At 36.5% G+C, this 23,048-nt stretch overlaps 2 protein-coding genes across 2 annotated transcripts; both read right to left on the bottom strand.

Annotated features, from left to right (window-relative positions):
• Window positions 1-166: 166 nt before the first annotated feature.
• si:dkey-195m11.11 (uncharacterized) lies at window positions 167-10,663 on the bottom strand. The gene is made up of 8 exons (XM_056460199.1): window positions 10,594-10,663; window positions 10,088-10,138; window positions 8,676-8,993; window positions 6,554-6,862; window positions 4,253-4,588; window positions 3,061-3,188; window positions 2,806-2,983; window positions 167-1,070 (listed from the first exon to the last, which is right to left on the bottom strand). The coding sequence occupies exons 1-8, from the start codon at window positions 10,613-10,615 to the stop codon at window positions 877-879; spliced, it is 1,536 nt and encodes a 511-aa protein (XP_056316174.1). The 5' UTR covers window positions 10,616-10,663; the 3' UTR covers window positions 167-876.
• A 5,150-nt stretch (window positions 10,664-15,813) lies between these two features.
• ankrd33ab (ankyrin repeat domain 33Ab) lies at window positions 15,814-21,694 on the bottom strand. The gene is made up of 4 exons (XM_056459113.1): window positions 21,422-21,694; window positions 18,978-19,107; window positions 18,611-18,751; window positions 15,814-16,658 (listed from the first exon to the last, which is right to left on the bottom strand). The coding sequence occupies exons 1-4, from the start codon at window positions 21,692-21,694 to the stop codon at window positions 15,814-15,816; spliced, it is 1,389 nt and encodes a 462-aa protein (XP_056315088.1).
• Window positions 21,695-23,048: the final 1,354 nt, after the last annotated feature.

Below are 23,048 nucleotides of genomic sequence, written 5' to 3'. Positions count from 1 at the left end.
AAGTTTCACTATATGGCTGTAATTTCACAGTACTTTAATGTAACAAAATCACAGTAAATTCCTGTGAGCTACCTCACAGTAATTTGCTGTGAATTTACAGTATTTTACTGTGAAAAAATATTATTATTATTATTATACAGTAATTTAATGTGAATTTAAGGTCAATTTTTATAAGAATTCTTAGTCACACTTTACAATACAATCTTTCATTAGTTAATGTATTTACCAACATTGTCTAACAATGAACAGTATTTGTACAGCATATATTAATTAATTTTTTCACATTTATTAATGCATTATTAAAATTCAAAGTTGTGTTTGTTATTGCAGTGTGATTTAACAAAAACTAACAATGAACAATTTACAATGAACAATACTGGACCTGGTCCAAAATGCATTATCCATTGCGTGTTCATGTTAGTAAATGTTAATTTTAACTAACATTAACTAATACAACCATAATGTAAAGTGTGACTCTGTCATTTAATAGCAACACTAAAAATGCAAAACAGACAAAAATAAAGATAAAAATCAGTTTTTATTTTATTTTATCTTGCCTTTCCCATGCTTGAATTAAACTATATGCTTAAGTATCCATACCTCATTCATATTTCAATTTACTTGAAGTCAAACCATGATCCTTTTCAGTGGTTAAAAAAACACACCAGCAGAGCAATCACTACATAGTTAGGTTTATCTGAATCAAACATATGACGTGTGTACACACCCACACAATTATTTTCTTCTAATTAATCTTTCCTGAAAACCTTTGCAAAATACTAATCTCTTAACATTCTTTCAGCATTATTCAAGTATCATATTTCATGGTCAAGAGAGTATTTAAATATATTTTGTTATACATTTTTTTCTTTTGTCCTACATTTGCTGTGGTAAGTAGTTGCCATTGTTTTGTGGATTTTCACTGATCTGTGCTGTCTCTGGGTCCTGGGGATGTGCTGGTACCTCTTTTTTTGCAGTTCTGCATACACACATGTACACCAGAATTGCTGTCCCAATTAAAGTTGTAAGAACACCTGCAACAATTGGCATTACACCCGGTGGATTGTAAACTGCAAAAGACAAATAGCGTGAACATCAGCAATGCATTGCAATAAAATAATATATTATAATATACTGTATTTATTAAAAATGGTCAGGATGAAATTTTGGTGCACATGTGAAGTTAAGTTATTAAACTGATAAAGCTTTCATGCTTCAGAAGCTGCATATATTGATTTACAAGGGTAAATGCAATAGTCTAGTCTTGTGATCAGATCTTAAGATATAACCTGTTACCTGATACATGTAAAGTAAAACAGCTACTAATATGACTGAGGCACTGACAGAAAGTACTATTCATTATTTGAGACAAATTGTGCACTCATGTGTGCTAGCTTCGTTTACAAGGCTTAAAAGTAGCTTAGCACTGCCCTCTGGTGTTTGAAATTCTCTAACGTTCAAAATTCTGAACTAGACACTTAAAATAGGAGGAAAAGACTGGAAAAGAACATTCTCAGAACATTCCGTAGCGCACATTACAAGGTGAGTAAACGTAAACACGTAGCTGTATAAAAGAAATAATTTTATGGAACATTAATAACGTTGATAGAAAAACAGTCTTAGAACATTATCTTACTTTTGGCCTATACAGTACATTTGCTGTGGAAAGTAGTTGGCATCGTTTTATATTAATAATGTTAATGTCCTAACGTTCTAAATATGAATGTAAATGGAATGTTAAAAAATCATTTAAATAACGTTCTAAGATCATTAATACAACTGAAACGTTTATTTGTTAATTTTCCTTCGGTTTAGTCCCTTTATTCATCAGGGACAATGAGTCAACAGCAGAAAGAACCGCCAACTTTCCAGCATATGTTTTACACAGCGGATGCCCTTTCAGCTGCAACCCAGTACTGGAAAACATCCACACACAATCATACACTATGGCCAATTTAGTTTATTCAATTCACCTATAGCGCATGTCTTTGGACTGTGGGGGAAACCGGGGAGAACATGCAAATTCCACACAGAAATGCCAACTGACCCAGGTGGAACTTGAAACAGCGACCAGCTTGCTGTGAGGCGACAGTGCTAACCACTGAGCCAAATTATTTGCTTTTTAAAAAGACAATAAATACAGAATCAGTAAATAGACATTAAAAATATTATTACATGATTGAAAAACAAGTTATTTAGAAAAAAATCAGGAAAAGATAAGCTTTCCCCATAACATTTCATATCTTTCCATTCAAACTACAAATATTATAACCCTCAACATTGTCCATAAATATATAATAATTCAATCATTCAAGTGTATTCTAGCTCTTATTATGCATTTAAAAAACAATAGATCACCAATCATAGGTGTCAAACTCAATTCCTGAAGGGCCGCAGCTTTGCTCCAATCCTAATCAAACACAGCTGATCCAGCTAATAAATGCGTTCATGATTCTTTTGAACACCTCGATTATTTAAATCAGCTGTGTTAGATAAGGTTGGAGCAAAACTGTGCAGAGCTGCGGCCCTCCAGGAATTGAGTTTGAGACCTATGATATCTAGATCAAAATTCTGTTCCATTTTCCTCTTTCTTGTTTTGAATAAGGTTCTTATTATAACCAAAAAAGTATCTTAATATCTTGTCTAAAAATACTGGAAGTTTTGAACTTTCTAAGAACATTCAAACATAATGTTGTTTAATTTAATAGGAATGATAAAGGAACATTTTTACAACCTAAAATTGCAAGCTGGGAAGATGTTAAAATGTGGTGAAATGAGCAAAGTTGTCAGTTTGTAGGCACTTACTGTAAATGAAGACAGCATTGCTGGGTTGAGACACTTGTTTGCTTTTTGAAGAATCAAGCTGGAATGCACATTCATACTCTCCTTCTACTGGGGCAGACAGTGTGACAGACTTTAAGTATTGTGGTTGGGTGTAGATTTCCCTAAAGAATTTACCATTCTTTCTAAATATGTAGTACCCCTAAACAAGAAGGAAAGGCTGTTATTATTTTAATGTAATTACAGAACAATTAGTTGTAATTGTTTTAGGTGACCTACATAGTCTTGTGTTTTTAAAAGAGTAGAGTTGATGGAGCAGACGAGTTCCACATCTTGTTTTTCTGTGACATACAGTTTGGAGACAGGACCATGCGAAAACACAGACAGTTTTGGACGGGGCATTGCATCTGGCAGAAAAGTGGACAATTCAGAGAAGACATTTATTTAAAGGTAAAAATCATGAAGAAAGATCTCAGACCATTGAGACCACATCATTTTTATTATTTGGCTTTAATATAATAGATTCACTTCCACAAACAAATTACTGTAAATTCAAGTAAAAAAAATAGTCATTAATGGCTTCTTGAGTTGAATTTTTGACTGAAACGCTTAATTTTTCACTATATTTATATATTGTTCCATACACTACCTGACAAAAGTTATGTCGCCTATCTAAGTTTTAGAAACAACAAATAATAACTTGACTTTTAGTTGATCATTTGGTATCAGAAGTGACTTATATGAAAGGCAAAGACCTCTAGATTACACTTATTTTACCAAAATAAAATATGATCAACTTATTAATAAAGTCATCTGAAATGGCAAAGAAAGTGCTCTTGCAGGACTACCAGAGTTCTTCAAGATTCTTTGGATTCATCTTCAATGCCTCCTGCTTCATCTTACCCCAGACATGCTCAATAATGTTCATGTCTGGTGACTGGGCTGGCCAATCCTGGAGCACCTTGGCCTTCTTTGCTCTCAGGAACTTTGATGTGGAGGCTGAAGTATGAGAAGGAGCACTATCCTGCTGAAGAATTTGCCCTCTCCTGGGGTTTGTAATATAATGGGCAGCACAAATATCTTGATACCTCAGGCTGTTGATGTTGCCATCCACTCAGCAGATATCTTGCACGCCGCCATACTAAATGTAACCCCAAACTATGACTTTTCCTTCACCAAACTTGACTGTTCACTGTGAGAGTCTTCTACAGTATTTGTGATGATTGGGATGCAGTTCAACAGATGATTCATCTGTAAAATCTACCTTCTGCCACTTTTCCAAATGATCAACTAGAAGTCAAGTTATTATTTGTTGCTCTTACAACTGGGATTAATGACTTTTGTCAGGTAAAGTATATAGGCCGGCTAAATAGAACAAATGTGCACTTTAAATCATGTTTTCAAATATTTACATTTTCAACACTATGACTTTATAATATAATTCTGAAGACTTAATCTCAGTCTGTCTCACCTGAGCAAACGATAAAGAGAGTGCCTTGCTCCTTGCATGATTCTGTAACATTTAATGAACAGTCTTTGATCTTATTTTCTTTTCCACTGCATTTGATGTCCCCAATTGTGTTCGTGAACAGCCGTGTGCTATCTGAAAGCCTTTGCCAATTCAGCACATGCCCACATCCCAGATCCCTGCACACCACTGAAGCTGTGGCGGCAGCAGCCTGAGAAACAGCTTCAGTTTCCAATGGCTTCTGACAAACAGGTCTCCACTGGAACTTCAGCATTATATTCAGATATCCCATACAGGTCCCTCCACGCCCCTGCTCCCACAGCTGAACTGGAAGGCTTTCTAATGCATTGCAAAAAAAGTAAATCAACAAATCAATAATTGACAAATCGACAAATCAATTAACAATGTCAAATGATACTCAGATTTGTCAAGATATTAAACTCAAATAGCTACCGTAAACATAGACTCAAAACCCTTTAAGCTAATATAGCAATGCATTTACACAATACATAAACAATATATACAATTTTAACATTTTTGGCTCTATGCACCAACACAATTGATTTGAAATGACACAAACAAGATGTGCTTTAACTGCAGACTGTCAGCTTTAATTTGAGGGTATTTATATCCAAATCAGTTTGCATATATACCTCCCACTTGTTAAGGGACCAAAAGAAATTGGACAGAATAATAATCATAAATCAAACTTTCACTTTTTAATACTTGATTGCAAACTCTTTGCAGTCAATTACAGCCTGAAGTCTGGAACGCATAAACATTACCAGACACTGAGTTTCATCACTGGTGGTGCTCTGCCAGGCCTCTTCAGCAACTGTCTTCAGTTCCTGCTTGTTCTTGGGTAATTTTCCTTTCAGTTTTGTCTTCAGCAAGTGAAATGCAAACTCAATCAGATTCAGGTCAGGTGATTGACTTGGCCATTATAAAGCATTCCACTTCTTTCCCTTCAAAGACTCTTTGGTTGCTTTTGCAGTATGTTTTGGGTCATTCTCCATCTGCACCGTGAAGTGCCGTCCAATGAGTTCTAAAGCATTTGGCTAAATATGAGCTGATAATATTGCCTGAAACACTTCAGAATTCACCCTTCTGCTTTTGTCAGCAGTCACATCATCAATAAACACAAGAGAACCAGTTCCATTGACAGCCATACATGCCTACGTCATGTCACTACTACTACCATGCTTCACTGCTTAGGATCATGACCAGTTCCTTTCCTTCTCCATACTATTTTCTTCCCATTACTCTGGTACAAGTTAATCTTAATCTCATCTGTTTATAGGATGTTGTTCCAGCACTGTGAAGGCTTTTTAAGAACTCTAATCTGGCCTTCCTGTTCCTAAGGCTCACCAATGGTTTACATCTTGTGGTGAACCCTTCATATTCAATCTGGTGAAGTCTTCTCTTGATTGTTGACCTTGACACACATACACCTACCTCCTGGAGAGTGTTCTTGATCTGGCCAACTTTTGTGAAAGGTGTTTTCTTCACCAGTGAATAAATTCTTTTGCTGCTTTCTTTCTTTTTAAGAATGTTCCAAACAGCTGTTTTGGCCATGCCTAATGTTTTTGCAATCTCTCTGATGGGTTTGTTTGTTTTTTTAGCCTAATGATGGCTTGCTTGACTGATAGTGACATCTATTTGGATCTCATCTTGAGAGTTGACAGTAACATATTTTAAATGTAAATAACACACTTGAACTGAACTCTGGACCTTTTATCTGCTCATTGTAATTGGGATAATGAGGGAATTACACACACCTGGCCATGGGACAGCATAGAAGCCAATTGTCCAATTACTTTTGGACCCTTAACAAGTGGGAGGCACATATACAAACTGTTGTATTTCCTACATTGTTCACCTGAGTTGGACGTAAATACCTTCAAATTAAAGCTGAATTTGAAGTCTGCAGTTTAAACACAGTCTGCAGTTATAACACATCTAGTTTGTTTAATTTCAAATCGATTGTGTTGGTGTATAAAGCCAAAAATGTTAAAATTGTCTCGATGCTTTCAACAATGTTTTCAATAAAATGATCATTTATTTTATTGTGTAAACTTCTGATAAATAACGTTCAAACAAATTTTAAATAAAATATTATCATTTACAGATATATAGCTATGAAAAAAATAATACACCCCTTAAAAATGATCTGCCTCTCTGGATACACACAATGTAAATTAAAAGAAAGTGCAAATTGTACAGTGTTTTTTTTATCTTGATTTTTTTCATAGCTGCATATATGTGTGTAAAATATGTAATATTCCTGGGATGTAATATATTTACCTGGGATAGCTTGTTTAGTTGCCAGGGGTGAGTGTAAGACTTTTCCATTGTACACCATTTCCATAGAGCAGCCGTACTCTACTGGGACAAATATATTTTTCTGACTTGAATAAGTACTACTGATGTCTGTGAGAAACGCAGAACCAAGCAATGTCCAGTTGGTTGCAGAGGTGAAGGGGAGGAAGCGGTAAAACTGGCTCATTGTGAAATTTGTCAATGTGTTTGGGGTTATATTACAGGACACAGTGTAATTGCCACCCTCAAGAAAGAAATCGGGGTTCACGGTGATGTTAGGAGGAGAGAGGGTAGCTGGTGAAAGAAAGAGATGAGAAACACCCTCATAGAAATCTGATGTATGGCAATACATGCAAATTACATAGTTGACGTACAAGTTCAAATTTGGATTTCACATTTAGAAATAAAATGTCAAGTATGCAACATATATTTAGAAATTTCATTTCATTTCTTTTTCAACCAATGGAATTACAAATAAATACATGTGTTCAAATATATTAGCTTTAATTTTAGGGTGTACTCACACTAGACACAGTTGCATTGAATTGTGCTTGGGCGAGATTGTCCCTTTAGCTATATTGTTTTGTATTATTTTAGTTTATATCAGATCCAGCACTTTTGACGCACATAAACTTTCGTAAAAGTCATCGTGCTGCAGGTATTAGTAGGTTTTCTGAAGGTGCAGCTGTCGTGCAGTGAGGGGTTTGTGTCTGTAATAAACTATGACAGTTCACGTGCATTGAAAAGTAAGAATAATTAATAAATCCATATGAAACAGTCCCTTAAAAGCGACGTCTTCAGTTTCGCACTCATGTGCGCTTTGCATTCACACTACAAGCATACCGCGCCAAAGCCCATCCAAACTGCACTCTGGCAAACCTCTTCCAACAATTTCGCAATTCGAAGCACTCACACTCAAACAAATCAGAAAATGTGCCTGGGCACAATTTGGATAGGCTAGTGTGAGTACACCCTTAGTGGCCATATATAAACACATTTGTAATTCAATGGTTGGCTTTTCTATTATAGTTTGCTTTTGAAAACTCGAGGGAGAGGATGGGTCAGTCGATATCACGCTGATATTTTATGCACGATGGCTAGCAAACTGGCTGCTCTCATGAACGTGTGTAATGCTGCGTTCACACCAGACGCGCAAGAAGCATCAAGCGCGAGTGATTTACATGTTAAGTTAATGCAAAGATTTGCGTCATCCTGCGGCAAATCGCTCAAGTTGGAAAAGCTGAACTTCAGCGGACATTCGCGCAGTGTTAACAAATTAGGAGTTTTCTTTTTTAGGGGCATGATTATAGCACCTGTTGTTGGTGTCCTGGAGGAAAATCCTCCTGCCGACACTGGTCAACAGTTAATCAAACTGGGTTCGGCTCAGTCGGAAGCACCACTGAAAACTTCCATCATCCAGGTATAGTTTCTGGAGGAGTTTATGAGCTCACAGAGGTGCATCTCAGAATGGATCTAGTGAACTCAGGCACGGCTCCAATTGAATCAACGATGTTTTTTTAGCACATAAACACAGCTATTCTCTTAATAAAATCTATGTTAGCCATTTAGTAACGAAGCTAGAGTCACTGGGCAGACAGTAGTCCCGCCCATGAAGCGAATCCACGTCTATTGTAAAGTGAATTAGAGGTGCAAATGAAGCGAATTGACAAGCGAATGAAGTGAGTAAACTCAAAATGTTCATGCATCTATTTACATGCGAATATTGTGATTTATCCCTGCGTACCGCATCTGCTGTGAATACAGCATAAGAAAGACATTGAGGCTTCCAGAAATGGCAGGGATGAGAAAATTTGCTCAGTAACATATTTGAGATTGTCACAAATAAACATGGCGCCCTCTAGTGGAACCTCTTGTGTGAAAACAAAAGCTGCAAGAAGACAGTTCTTAAAAATGTAGCCCCGGGCACATATTTATAATGAAGCTTGGTTGCAAAATATAATTACAATAAAAGAAATCTATGTTGCATATATGACATATATATGTAAAACTCAAATACTTGTATGTCATAAATATTATATGTGTTTCTTTATGGGCAGAGTTCAAAACAAAACTCCTGAATGTTCAGAATATGCATCATCAAACTTACATACGATGAAGTCAACAGGGTTGCTGAATTCAGAATATGGGTTCTTCAGTGAAGTCTTGGTGGATTTGTACCAGCAGACTAACTTGCCTTCATATTGACTGACCGCAGGAATTGTGAAGTACATTATTCCTGAATGTATGACCTCCGAGGTCAACCAGGATACTGTGCTCTCTGGTGTCTGTGAGGAGTTTTCCAGTTTGCCAATAGACACAGTCATGGGATACGGGGAATATCTCAGAATGTCACAACTAAACTGTACTAGAGTGTTCAGAGCAATTTTATTTGGATTCACGCTGTATGAAAACTTCAGTGTAGGAGCTGGAACAGAAAAAATGCAGACTGATGCTTATTTCTGTGAACAATGGCAAATACAATCAATATTCAGCAATTCCTAAGCAAAAAAAAAATAAAATTTTAATAAAATATCTGCTCTTTATGTGATTTTCTGAGGGTACCCATACGATTAAAATCCTTTTTAAGGCACAAAGAAACGTAAAATACTGCATACACAGCATATATTTTAATAAAATGCATTTAAATGTTTGTATATTATGTGAAATTAAATTTAATATAAATGCTTTTAAATGTAAAATATTTTCCCCAAAATAATGTATTAAAATGGCCAAAATTAAGTATCTGTATAAAATATATTTATGTAAATAAACATTTTAACAGATTTTATACATTGTCTGGCCATTACTGTATGTCACAGGGATTTGCATTAGACCAGTGTTTCTCAACCACGTTCCTGGATGACCACCGTTCTGCACATTTTCCATGTCTCCTTAACCAAACGCACCTGATTCAGATCATCAGCTCATTAGCAGAGACCAAAAAAGCTGTAATGGGTGTGACAGACAAAGGAGACATCCTAAACATGCAGTGCTGGTGGTCCTCCAGGAATGTGGTTGAGAATCACTGCAGTAGACTGACCAGAGAATTTGGTTTCACAAAATGTCACAAAAGTATATTTTTAGGTAATAATTTCTGGCTCAAAACATACTGTTTAAAATTTTATGTTAAGATTTTTAAAACAATTAAATGAATATTTTTATTGAACAAGTGACATTCATTCATAATGTTTACAAATTAATTATGTTATTTTTTACTTTCTTTTCATAATCGAAAAACATCCTCAAAAAAAAATTTTCACAAAAATAATCAACAGCAAAACATTTTTAAAGTTAACGACAATAAAAGGATTCTTAATCCTGATATTACAAAGACTTTGACAGATTATACAGCACTGAAGATGCATAACTGAAGATGCAGTAAACATTCAACTTTTCCACTACAGAAAATAAATTACACTTTAAAATACATAAATACAAGTTAGTTAGAAGATCATACATTATATATACTGACTGTAAAACATTTGCTTGTGTTTATGTACAGAAGTAAGTTATTCTTACCCTGAGACACAGTGCTTCTCACACACATTATCCAGCACACCACAGTTAACACTATGGAGAAAGAGTGATTGCAATATACTGTGAAAAACAGCATTTCCCAAATTAAAGTACATGAAACGTAAACTGTCATTACATCAAAAATAAACATGCAGGCCATTATTTAAATCCAGGTTCTTTATGGTGGGAAAAAATCTTTATAGGTTATTAAAATTTAGATTTTTTTAAATTTTCATTAAAATGTTTGAGAACCCAAAAATGGTGCTTCAATTACTTTAATCTGAAACTTTGTCTTAATTAATCTGGAACCTTTATCAAAACATATGCACCTTCTAATAAATACAATTGGTTGTAGTTTATTCAAAATGTAATTTGCTTAACTATGGTTAATTGTAAATTAGAGCAATATGAAATATATATTTAATAAAAATGTTCCTCTATTAGACAATGTATTCCAATGAGCTAAAATTTAACTTTCAAAACATCAGGAAAACAAAATAAACACTTACCTCTTATGTTGTTGAGAGTCATCCTGACAAGACACAGTAAATGAAACTGTAGCACAGTAAGAAAGTTGAACTGGTGAAATCCACAACAAGAAGAGCTGAAATACCCAACTGATGAAATACTTAAGTAACTTTAGCAGGAAGCTCACTGACCCAAAAAGAGGATGTATTGTTTATTATTATTCTCCAGTAAAAACACATTATTCCACCTTATTGTAAATAATTGCAACACTTTAAAATAATGTAAATTTTTGTAATGTTTACATTTTGTTAGTTTTAATGATTTCTTTATACTCAATGTTAAATATTTTTGCATTATACTTTTTTATTTTTGTATTAGGCTGATAAAGGCTTAATTAAAAAAATATTATGATAACAAAATAAAAAAACTGTTATTAACACACACTACCTGTGTCTCCATACATTGGACAATTGTTTTTCAAGAGTTCCTACTAGCTGATGATTAATAATAAAGCGTATTTCACATGCTGTCCCAGGAAAGAGCCCTGAGCTGAGAAGATCCTCGAGCCCGGGGCTCCATCCCGTTTCATTGTGAGAGAGGGGAGCTTGAGTTCAGGTAGGTCTCGAGAGCTCCCCTGAATTCGTTTGTTCTGCCTATTTCTTGATTATTAGGGGTTGCCATGGCGGAATGAGCCACCAACTATACCAGAATGTGTTTATGCAGTGAATGCCCAGTACTAAGTACTTCACTTAAACATTACCTGACAAAAGCCTTGTCGTTGATCCCAGTTGTAAGAGCAACAAATAACTTGACTTGCAGTTGATCATTTGGAATAGTGTCAGAAGGTAGATTTTTCAGATGAATCATCTATTGAACTGCATCCCAATCATCACAAATACTGCAGAAGACCTACTGGAACCTGCATGGAACCAAGAATCTCACAGTGATCAGTCAAGTTTGGTGAAGGAAAAATCATGGTTTGGGGTTACATTCAGGATGGGGGCATATGAGAGATCTGCAGAGTGGATGGCAACATTAACAACCTGAGGTATCAAGACATTTGTGCTGCCCATTATGTTACAAACCCCAGGAGAGGGCAAATTCTTCAGCAGGATAGTGCTGCTTCTCATACTTCAGCCTCCACATCAAAGTTCCTGAAAGCAAAGAAGGTCAAGGTGCTGCAAGATTGGCCAGCCCAGTCACCAGACATGAACATTGTTGAGCATATCTGGGGTAAGATGAAGCAGGAGGCATTGAAGATGAATCTAAAGAATCTTGATGAACTCTGGTAGTCCTGCAAGAACGCTTTCTTTGCCATTCCAGATGACTTTATTAATGAGTTATTTGAGTCGTTGCAGAGATGTATAGATGCAGTCGTCCAAGCTCATGGGATTCATACACAATATTAATTCTTTTTCCACTGCACCATGACTTTATATTCTATACTGTACTTTATTTCTGTTAAGTGACAAGACTTTTGTCTCAGCAAAGTCAGACCTTACTTCCCTAATTAAATCATTAAAAATCAAGGCATGATCATATTTCATTTTGGTAAAATAAACGTAATCTAGAGGCCTTTGCCTTTAATATAAGCCACTTCTAATACCAAATGATCAACTAGAAGTCAAGTTATTATTTGTTGCTCTTAAAACTGGGATCAACGAAAAGACTTTTGTCAGGCAGTGTACTACATGTCTTTGGACTGTGGGGTGAGCACAGGGAGAACATGTAAACTCCACACAGAAATGCCAATTGGCCCAGCCGGGATTTGTACCAGCGACCTTCTTGCTGTGAGGCAACAGTGCTAGCCACCGTGCTATCCAAGCTCTATCCTGGATTAGTCTAGAAAGAGGGGAAGGAGTAGGGGTTAATGGGGGAATTCTTCAAGACAAAAATGACTAAGGTAAGAAAATCTGGTTATTTATGTACGTTTGAAATCGTCTGATAGGTAAATCATATGATAGCTAATGCAGGACCAGCCGTGGTCAATTATAAGCCTGTGATCCTCTCGAAATTAGTCTATAAAAAACTTCACTTAAATTTCTGACCGTATGTGACCACAATTTGTGAATTTTTTCTTTGTAAAAACAAACATATACCCCTGCACATTCCTGTATTCTGTTATGGCCAATCAGATCCAGACCTTTGGTTTTGTAAACACTGATGCTGATCTTATCACTAAAAAAGTGACTCCAGCTTTAAAAGCCATGCCTCATGATCCCAAACTTAGCCAGAGGCGTCTGCTTGTCCTGGGCGACCTGACTAGCTCTCTAATCCTGCACGGCTTTAGTGCTGCTCTCTGCGCATTACATAACTGTGAAAGAGCAGATTACTGAATGTTTGGCCTCGCATTTGGCCATGTGCGTCTCTCAGAGATGCTACAGGTGCAAGAAAGTGTGAGAAAAACCTATAAGAGGATCTTTGTTTACTAGAGGATACAATATTTATTCAAATATATTTACAGTATCTTACAACGAATCACACATATTTACAAGCATTATCATTTTTTTAGCCTTCACACTGCCAAAAATGTTCATTTTATTAGCAACTGAATCACATCAAATGTCTCTTTTGTGATAAAATATTTTTGCAAACCAGGAATCTACAGTATTAAAAGTAGGGTAACTGTTGTTCATTTTGCTTTGTCTTTTTTATTACTGTTAAATTATATGTTCATGCTGGATAGTGCAAGCTAAAATATTTATAGCTGAGGATAATTCAGTTTTGGTATTATCATTTAAATGTAGGACTCATTCTGCGATTGTTTGTTCATGCCATTAAATCACAGAAGATTTACATAAGCCTGTATGAGACTGAAAAAAATGTAAAAAATAGATGTTTTAATTATATTGAATGTGCATTTTTGGATATCGTATAAAACAAACGCTGGATGGAATCGACGAGATGCACATTAAATCCTAAAATGCACTCAATTCATGCTGTTATTTTTTTTTATGAGAAAATGTTTATAAACTACAATAGAAAGAAATAATGTACTGAAAAAAATCGTCAATATGTAAATAAATAAAAATTAAAACAGTAATGTGACTGCCTTAACAGATCTTGTGACTGGATGACTGAACTAACCAGTCCACCAATCTCAAAATCACCATCAGAAATTATGTTTTGTTTAATTTATGTGCAAATCAGATATCCTATCAGTTTATTATTAATACTTAACACTTAATACCTAACACCAGTTTCCCAGGAAGTGACAACTTAGTTCACGGTACTGAAAAAGAGTTTCAATTGCTAAATGTTTTCGCAATGTTCTAATTAGCAGCATATGTTACATTCATTACTTTGGATGGGAAATTTGCTAAACTGGCCCCTTGAACTGGCAATATTGGTAGGAAGTGATTTTGTGAGCCAGGAATGCACCACTGAGGTTTCAAAATGCGCTTCTTCTTTTCAGCGTTCTTTATAGCATTGCTTCACTGGTCCTGTGTTACCCCACATGCAACTACAATGAAGGATGTTTTAAAGAACACAGAAAGCCAACCTTTAGACCCAGTCACCTGGATTTAAGATATGGAAAATTTAGACCTCACATATTGTTTGCAGAAACAAAACATGTAATACATTCAGTATGTAGAGAGATGCAATCTTATTACACTTAATTGCAATCATGCAGTTTTAATCACTGCATTTTTAAAATACAGTTAAGAGGTCAATAAGAGGTTGTGGTGTATCAGTCTACTATTGGTCACATGACTTCAGAACTTTGGAACACAGCAAAAAACGTAACTACTACACGTTCCCATATACATCCTGCGTTTGCAATGCGAAGACTATACAATACATAAGACATGTCACTTGTGTAGCTTTGAATGGGGGAAAGTGTAATGATCTACAGTATATGGCAGAAGAAAACCCTGCCTTCTAGTGAAGGAGCCAATTCAGTTAAATTCAAGCTTATTTGTATAGTGCTTTTCACAATAATTATTGTTCCAATCAACGGTCGTTATAGACTAATGATTCTCTGGGGGGCTCCATCCAAACTTGTGTTTTTATGACAGTTTCTGCAGCTTCATTGTTATGAACCTGCTCTGGGGTCAGCAAATGTGTTCAATCTCAGTGAATACCTTACAAATAAAAAATATATATACAAAAATATATCTACATAAAACTTACTACAAAACCAATTACATTTGAAAACAAATGTTCTCTGATTTTGTAATCTGTTTGAACAATATAGGCACATTCTGAAAACGTAGCCCAATATACATTTCTGGAGATTGAGAATTATGTAGCCAGTAATACTTATTGGCTGCATTTCTTCTTTAAAATGAACGCTACAGGGCGGTCTGATACTGTTCCTTTTCTCGCTTTCCAGCTGACCGCTTACCTGCATGTGGACGGCTTTCCCGCTGTTACCAGTTTGTCCAGTTAGCTCGCCATGTACATCGATGGACTTGAGACAGAGAGAGGAGCTGACTACAACAACGGGGTTCGAGTCTGGTGAAGAACAGTTCCAGAAAGCGGGTAAGAAAAAAACAAAAGCCAAAAAATAAAATAAACAAGTAAATAACAGGGTGAAAATGTGGTAAAATCTGAAAACGTGGTAAAAATCAGGCGAGGGCTTTCCTTTTTCTGGATTGCTTTTGAAAACTGTCGGTTGGGTTTAGGGAAGTGGGTGGGCGGGTCAAAATGTAGCTCCTGGGACGTATTCGGTGCTCTCCAGAAATGTATATAGCGGTACGTTTTCAGAATGAGCCTGGGTTGTGTTTGAAACAAACGTGAGGGACAGTCTGTCTCGTCTGCCCTCATGAATTCCTGCCTTCACCATTCAAACACAAATGCTAACACAACCAAATCAGTCGGTGTCGATTGGGAAGCAGATTTGCCATCAAGAATAAGTTACTTCAGAAGACCAGCGTGATTGGACATGCACAAGCTTGGGCTACCTGAATTTGTGTGTGTGTGTGTGTATATTTGTGTGTGTGTGTGTGTGTGTGTGGGTGTGTGATTCGAACTTTTAGAAACTAAAAGTTCTTAAGAGACTGTAAGGTTCCATTTTATCAGCCCAATGATGAAATCTGATTAATGAACTACAATTTTAAGTGATCTTTAAATTTAGACTGTGATTCTAATTCATCTTACATATTTAGCTCCATGAGGAAATCAGGAGGTCAAGAAATTAAAATTATCTTACGAGACCGTTAGCGTTAAATTTTAATGTTGACTCCAACTTTGCCTTATGCCTTAAAGGGACTTTAATATGAATGAAGGGAAGACATCGGAATCAAAGTGCATCACCTTCAGTCAGCATGCTTTTTCTTTTTTCTTTTCTCCTTGTCTTTGCTTTTTTTCTCTTTGTCCTTCTCCTCCTTTTCCTTTTCCTTCAAGGCTTTCTTCTCTTTCTTCTTCTCTTCCTTGGCCTCCTTATACTTCCACTTTGGAGGCTCCAGGTACCCCTTATCTTTTTTGTTCTTCTTTTCTTTCTTCGGAGTCGGCTCGGAGGATTTGGTGACTTTGATCTGTGGGATGCAGCCTGAGGGGAAAATACTGTTGCGCCTCGACGCTACGCTACGAGGTATGAATGTGCGCATACCAATGGACAGCACACTGCCCCGTCTATCAGTATCGGGACAGCAGGTCACAGAGACGAACTCGGCTGAGTGGAATGATGGAGACACAGAGGAGATGGAGCTGTTTCGGTGGCACAGTGAACTCTCTTCCAGCAGTTTCTCAGAGTGCTTCTGCATCAGCTCGGCCACAGCCAGCCGCCGTTTACCCATCTGTGGAGGGCTGCTTGGGCACAGTGGCCGTGTAGCTGTAGCTATGAGTGGGCTACGCAGACTGGTGGTCATTCGCACCATGTGATCCATGACCCCGTTTTCCACTGGGTCACGCGGGAAGCTGAAACCGAACCTACTCTTGAGATGATGGGTCAGCTTCTGGCCTGCACTCCTGTTGGCTGTTGCTTTGCTGACCAGCACCTTGAGGTTGGGCCACTCGGGAACGTAGGTGTCACAGAACTGCTCTGCTGTGGGATGGAGTGCAAGGTGGCGCAGTCGATTCAGTGTGTCAAAGCGGCCAGTCTTCAGCGCCCAGTCACGTGCACATTTACCACGGTTGGAGTCTACAGCATTTACATCAGCACCTAAGACAGAATCATTTAGCAAGCTGAAAAACAGCAACTCTTGACAAGATACAGTAAAATGCATACACAAAAAAAATGTGGACAATATAAAATGATGCACAATTATTTAAAAAAATAGTGTTTGAACAAACGTTTAATAAAACAAAAAACAAGGACGAAAAGGTGGCTCAGTGGTTAGCACTGTCACCTCACAGAAAGAAGGTCTCTGTTTCGCGTCCCGACTGGGTCAGTTGGCGTTTCTGTCTGGAGTTTGCATGTTCTCCTCGTGTTTGTGTGGGTTTCCTCCGGGTGCTCTGGTTTCCCTCACAGTCCAAAGACATGTGGTATTGGTAAACTGGATGAACTAAAGTGAGTGTGCATGTGAGTGCAGCTAGAAGGGCATCCGCTGTGTAAAACATATGCAGGATAAGTTGGCACTTCATTCCGCTGTGGCAACCCCTTATGAATAAAGGGACTAAACCAAAGAAAAATGAATGAATGAATTCTGGGAAACAGGGTGGATATATGTCATTATGGCCTAGTTACACTGTAAAAAAATGTGTTGTTTCAACTTTAAAAAGTAAGTGTTCATGCTGCTTTAAAATTTTAAGTTTACTTCACTTAACTAGGGAAGTTGTCTTAACTCAGGTTAAAGTTGACAGGTCTTGACAGTATAAGTGTAATGGATGTGGTCTAAGCTTAGTAGCTTAGTAGACTTAGATACGTTCTTATAATTAAGTTGATACAACTTTATAATTCAAGTGTTATGTACATGAATTATGTTTAGTGAACCTGACTAAGTAAATCTCATTCACACACACAATATGGCCAATTTAGTTTATTTAATTTACTTATACTGCATGTCTTCGCGAAAAACTGGAGCACCCAGGGGAAACCCACACAAACAACCTGCAAACTCCACAAAGAAACGCCTATTGGCCCAGCCAGGACTCAAACCAATGACCATCCTGCTATGAGGCAACAATCCTACTGAACCAAGTTGTTGTAATAAAAATATATAAATAAAATGACAAAATGCATACAAATACAATTTTTAAGTGGATTTATTTCATTAAAATGTATTCATTTTATTTAGCACATATTTGTACTAAAGTTCAACCTAGTAGAACTTTGATATATATATCTACATATAGGTTGTCAACACATTCATTCCAGAAGTTAACATAACTACAAATAACTACATACTGGTTTTCCCCACAATTAATTATTTTAGTTGATTTCACTTTGTTTTTTATTTATTTCTTCTTGTTTTAGTTAGTTTTTTCTTTTTTTTCTTCCCTTTTATTTGTTTAGAAAAATATTTCTTCTCGTATCCCTTAAAAAGTCAAAATTGTTTGCCCACCCCAATACACTAGACACATTGTCACAGACAGACACACACGCACACACAATAACAAATAAAACATATCTAAATGTTGATTGTTGGCAGTCAGTTTGTTATGTTATGTTTGGTTGTATGTATGGCTTGGTTGTAAGTGGTTTGTATAAATTGCCAAAACCCCTATCAGCTCAAGAAACAAACAATCAAAGCAATTAACAAACAAATAAATAAACAAACAAAAACAAACAAATAAATAAATAAATAAATAAATAAATAAAGTGGCAGAAATCATCCTCTGCAAAATTGACCTTTTACTCAGCTGATTGATTCATTAATCTATGGGTTCTACTGAGGTGAAATGGACCAAAGCCACCACGCCATTCTTGATTGGCTGTGTTGGTCATTTGGGGATTTGGTGATGTCTTTTCCAAGAAATGTAAAGAATATAAGCAATGCTAAATTCTCCAGGATATCACTGTGTGTGTGTGTGTGTGTGTGTGTGTGTGCGTGCGTGCGTGCGTGCGTGTGTGTGTGTGTGTGTGTGTGTGTGTGTGTGTGTGTGTGTGTGTGTGTGTGTGTGTGTGTGTGTGTGTGTGTGTGTGTGTGTGTGTGTGTGTGTGTAACTACTAACCGTGCATTATAAGAGCAGCCACCACATCATTCCTGCCCTGTATGGCAGCTTTAATGAGGGCAGTGAATCCTCTGTTATCTCTGATCTCTGTGTCTGCTCCAGGGAAGTAATTCATGATGTAGTTACATATGGAGACATGACCTGTGTGCAAAAAGGTTTCAGGCTTGTTTTTCACATTGCATATTGCACAATATATAAACAAATTAGATGAATTCCCTAAAGAATTTACAAATATATCTCAAATTGCATATAACATGAAACTTATTCTGTTTATATATAAAATTCAATTATTCCATGTAAATTAGACTTTCAGTATGTCCACAGAACTCAATACTACTAATAGCAATTAATAGCTGTAACAACTGACCAGCTTGAGCAGCGATCATAAGGGCAGTGTTGCCGTCATTGTCTTGGTGGTTAATGTCCAAATGTGGGCAGCCATGCAGCTCATAAACTATTTGAAGAAATCCTTTGTATGCAGCCACCATCAGTCCATTCTGCATAAAAAGTAAAAGAGACATGTATAATTTATACTGAAGTACATAACATTCCATATCAGAAGGTAATAATTTCATAATCAAACAAAATATATGATAATAACCAGGATCAGACAGAACCTGCAGGCTTTTTTGCTATTTCTGCTGAGAATTTTGTAATAATAGTAACAATCTGGCGAAATGGTTTTGGAAATGTACTGCATTACTAAAAGCTTTAAACATTTAATAAAACATATTTGATTTAATTAATACTTTATTTAAGATTTACAATGCAAATCCAATTAGATTCACTTATTTGGTATAAAAAAAAACAAGTTTCTTGTATAAATATCTACTTAAAAGACTTAAAAATATTACTTTACAAACTATATTGAAAATATATCACATAAACATCTGCATATTAGTCAATAATATTACTGTAATATAAAAACTGAATAAATATTCATTCATTTTCCTGTTATTTATCAGGGGTCACCACAGCAGAATGAACCACCAACTATTCTGGCATATGTTTTACGTAGCGGATGACTTTCCCACCGCAACCCATTACTGGAAAACTCTCACATTCAGACTAACTCATACACTATGGCCAATTTAGTTCATCCAATTCACTTATAGCGCATGTCTTTGGACTGCTGGGAAAATGGCCACGCGTACAAGGGGAGAACATGCAAATTCCACAAAGAAATGCCAACTGACTCAGCCAGGACTCGAACCAGCGCCCTTCTTGCTGTAAGGCTAACCACTGAGCCACAGTGCTGCCCATTTACACTCATTTATAAAAGTAAATAATACAATGTTGTCAAAATACTGCCCATTTGCACAGATGACAACAAAAACTTAAAACACATAGTTGGCCATATCACTTCATATGCACATAGTTGGCCATATCACTTTATATTGCATGCATGAAGTTCACCAGTGTCCACCATTGTTGTTTTGTTAGTGAAGTACCGATGCATGTCTATAAACTGAACGCAATACAAACGCACACAACCTTTCACAAAATCACATTTTTAGACCTACACAAGTTTGTGTTAAGGTAAGTCAAAGTATTCTATTTTAAATGTATTACATTGTAAATGTACCCTATGTTTGAATTTTGGGATACATTTTTTATTGATTTTACATACTAGAGGCCATGAACATTCTTCCAAATGTCATTATAATAGAACAAAAAAAAATTTAAGGGCACCTATTTTACACCTTTTTTAAATATTTAAGTTAAGTCTTTTGTGTCTCCAGAATGTGTCTGTAAAGTTCAAACTCAAAACACCCAACAGATTATTTATTATACCTTTCAGAATATTGGATTTTCTGCTGTGGACACTTTAGCTGTTTTTGTTGCCGGGCCTTTAATGCTAGTTCTCCCTGCCCACCGTTCCCATGTGCCTGTCAGAGTGTGCCTCAATCTTCACCTCGGCTGCGTCAGATAAACAGCTCAGTGACAGACATGAAGGAACAGATCTTACATAGCGTTTGTGAGAAATACTACAGTATACTTTTTCAAAAACTATTTGATATATTTGTTGTGGAGTTGCAACGATAAGTCACACACAATATTGTTACAAAGTTGGTGCACACATACACACACATACTGCGCATGCGTTTAACATTGCACTGTTATTGTACTGCAAAAGTGACAGGATACACGTTAATATCCACTGCTGTATGGATATCCGTTATGTTAATGTACAAAATAAACCTGATTTAACATCCACAAACCAGGATTGAAGGGTCTCCTTTATAATTGTACTGACATGGGGCTGTGGTGATAAAGTAAAGATGGTAAAATCGCTGTAATTCATTAAAAAACATGCACTGTTTCAAAAAGGTTTAAAACTTGTAAAACATAATCGTGATCACATTCGATGAGGATTGATGATCACAGAGTGCCGAACAGATCTTTTAACCTGCTTTGCTCACGTCCTGTCTTGTTGATATGATTATTCACGTTACTACAGGGACATGTTAATACGTGGCAGTCAATCAATTCGTGGGCGGGGAAACCACACTCCTACATCATGTTGTGGTGGGTCTCAAAATGGGAGGGATTTGGATCCTACACACAGTTCTGTCCAAACAGCTTACAAATGATGATTTTCATCATTGGTGCCCTTTAAAATACACACACCCCAGTAGTGCCATAGGTCTGTGCCATCTTACAAATAACATTACATTTGAATTTTGTAATCTAAAATTTGACATAAAGAGTACATTTGAAATTTCTATTATAATGACATCACTTATTTTTCCTGCTCTATGATTGGCCAGTCAGTCTTATGCTCTCTACTACTAATCAGCAGCGTCTTACCCAGCCATTAATATCAACTTCCATGACCTCATCACAGGTCAAACCACGTTCCAAAATCCTCTTCAGCGCTTCTGGGTCATTCTGAACACAGGCCTCATGCAGAGTGTTGGCAGTTCCCTTTTTCCCATCTTCTAGTTCATAATCAGGGAGCACAGAATCTTCAGACAGCACACTTCCAGAGTCTGTGTCTTCATCCAAAAGTGAGATTTCATCCCCATCTGGGCATGACCCCAGGTGTGGGTCCTCAAAGCCAGAGCTCTGAACTGCTGCCATGCCTCAACAGATCAATCTTGTCTACACCATCTTTGCTGGCATCTGAGGAAAGTGTCTCAACATGGATGCAGCAGGTCAGCAACCCGGGGTGAAGGAATGCTCTCCAAGTGTTTATGACCCCTGTTTAGAGGTAAACAGACCAACAGAGATAAACCTCAAGACTTTCTGATCAAGCAATTGAAGATTTAAGAAAAACTCACTGACACTAATAGAAGCTAGCACTGTTCAACTGACACAAACGCTTCTGATGCAAGAAAATTGGGAGTTTTAATAGCTCCGGATTTAGCCTGGGAGAGCTGTGCTTTAATTGTCAGTGCTAAATCTGGCCTGATCAGGCTTAAAATACACAGAGACCTGTAAACAGGCTTACATGCTGTATACTCTAAAAACATGTTACCTCAGTGAACTGTATTATAAATAGACACAAAACAATTTATAATTGTGAATTCATTCATTATAGTTACAAAAATTTTTTATTAATTTAAATTTTACTTCTGAAACAGCAATAAATTAAACAATTCTCATGTGCATTAAACACACCTGAAACTTGCCTATAGCACTTATTCACTGTTGCTCTTATAGTTGTGTGAATTGCTTCCTTGTCCTCATTTGTAAGTCACTTTGGATAAAAGCGTCTGCTAAATGACTAAATGTAAATGTAAATGTAAACCTAACAAAATACTAACTAACGATGACTTCAATAAAGCTAAAAAATAAACACATCTCTTCAATTAACTAATAATATAATTAGATGCTCTTAAAAGCTAACAGTGTGACACAAAGATGTCGAATAAATATATAAATATAGAGAGTAACTCACCTGTGTCCACATTTCAGAAGAAGAGGGTATCCTGGTATACCATTAATCAACTTTTACACCGTTAACATCAGAATCCTCAGATCAGCTTCCAGAAAACACAGCCATCAGCATCACGTCTACATAGTGTGTGTGTAGTATGTGATCATAGATGGGCGTATACATGCTCCGTCAGTACACCTCAGGTCATTAGACCGACTAATGCCTTTCAGGATCAGAAAGGATCCAACGTAGACATTCGCAGTGTAATCACCTTTCACATACAGACACACTCACACTCAAAATGGTATTTGATGCTTTCTGTAAGTGTCATACTGACAATTAAACACAAACCACACAATCTAACAAGCTCAGAATGCTTACTAGGGTGTAAGTTTATTTAGTGATCTCAAAGATATTTCAAATACAGTGGGTTGTGTTTGTTTGTGTTTTTGTATTGAATTTGATGTATCGCTTGTGTTATGCCAAAGGGATTTGAGGATTATATCATGTGAGGAGAGGTTAATTAGACTATCTTTGATTTCAAGACAGAGTGAC

Source organism: Danio aesculapii, chromosome 6, assembly GCF_903798145.1.
Source record: "Danio aesculapii chromosome 6, fDanAes4.1, whole genome shotgun sequence".
Classification (NCBI taxonomy): domain Eukaryota; kingdom Metazoa; phylum Chordata; class Actinopteri; order Cypriniformes; family Danionidae; genus Danio; species Danio aesculapii.
Note: the sequence above shows the minus strand (reverse complement) of the source record. Positions and strands in the feature narration are given on the sequence as shown.

Bases quoted from the DNA above. Each gene is read 5' to 3' on its own strand.
- si:dkey-195m11.11 (XM_056460199.1), bottom strand. From the start codon at position 10,615: ATGACTCTCAACAACATAAGAG. The intron at 8,994-10,087 runs GTAAGAATAACT...TTTCTGTTCCAG, and splicing joins GAGAAGCACTGTGTCTCAGG to CTCCTACACTGAAGTTTTCA. The intron at 1,071-2,805 runs GTAAGTGCCTAC...TGTCTTTTGCAG, and splicing joins CAATGCTGTCTTCATTTACA to TTTACAATCCACCGGGTGTA.
- ankrd33ab (XM_056459113.1), bottom strand. From the start codon at position 21,694: ATGGCAGCAGTTCAGAGCTCTGGCTTTGAGGACCCACACCTGGGGTCA. The intron at 19,108-21,421 runs GTAAGACGCTGC...CTTTTTATGCAG, and splicing joins AAGTTGATATTAATGGCTGG to AATGGACTGATGGTGGCTGC. The intron at 18,752-18,977 runs GTCAGTTGTTAC...TTTTGCACACAG, and splicing joins TATGATCGCTGCTCAAGCTG to GTCATGTCTCCATATGTAAC.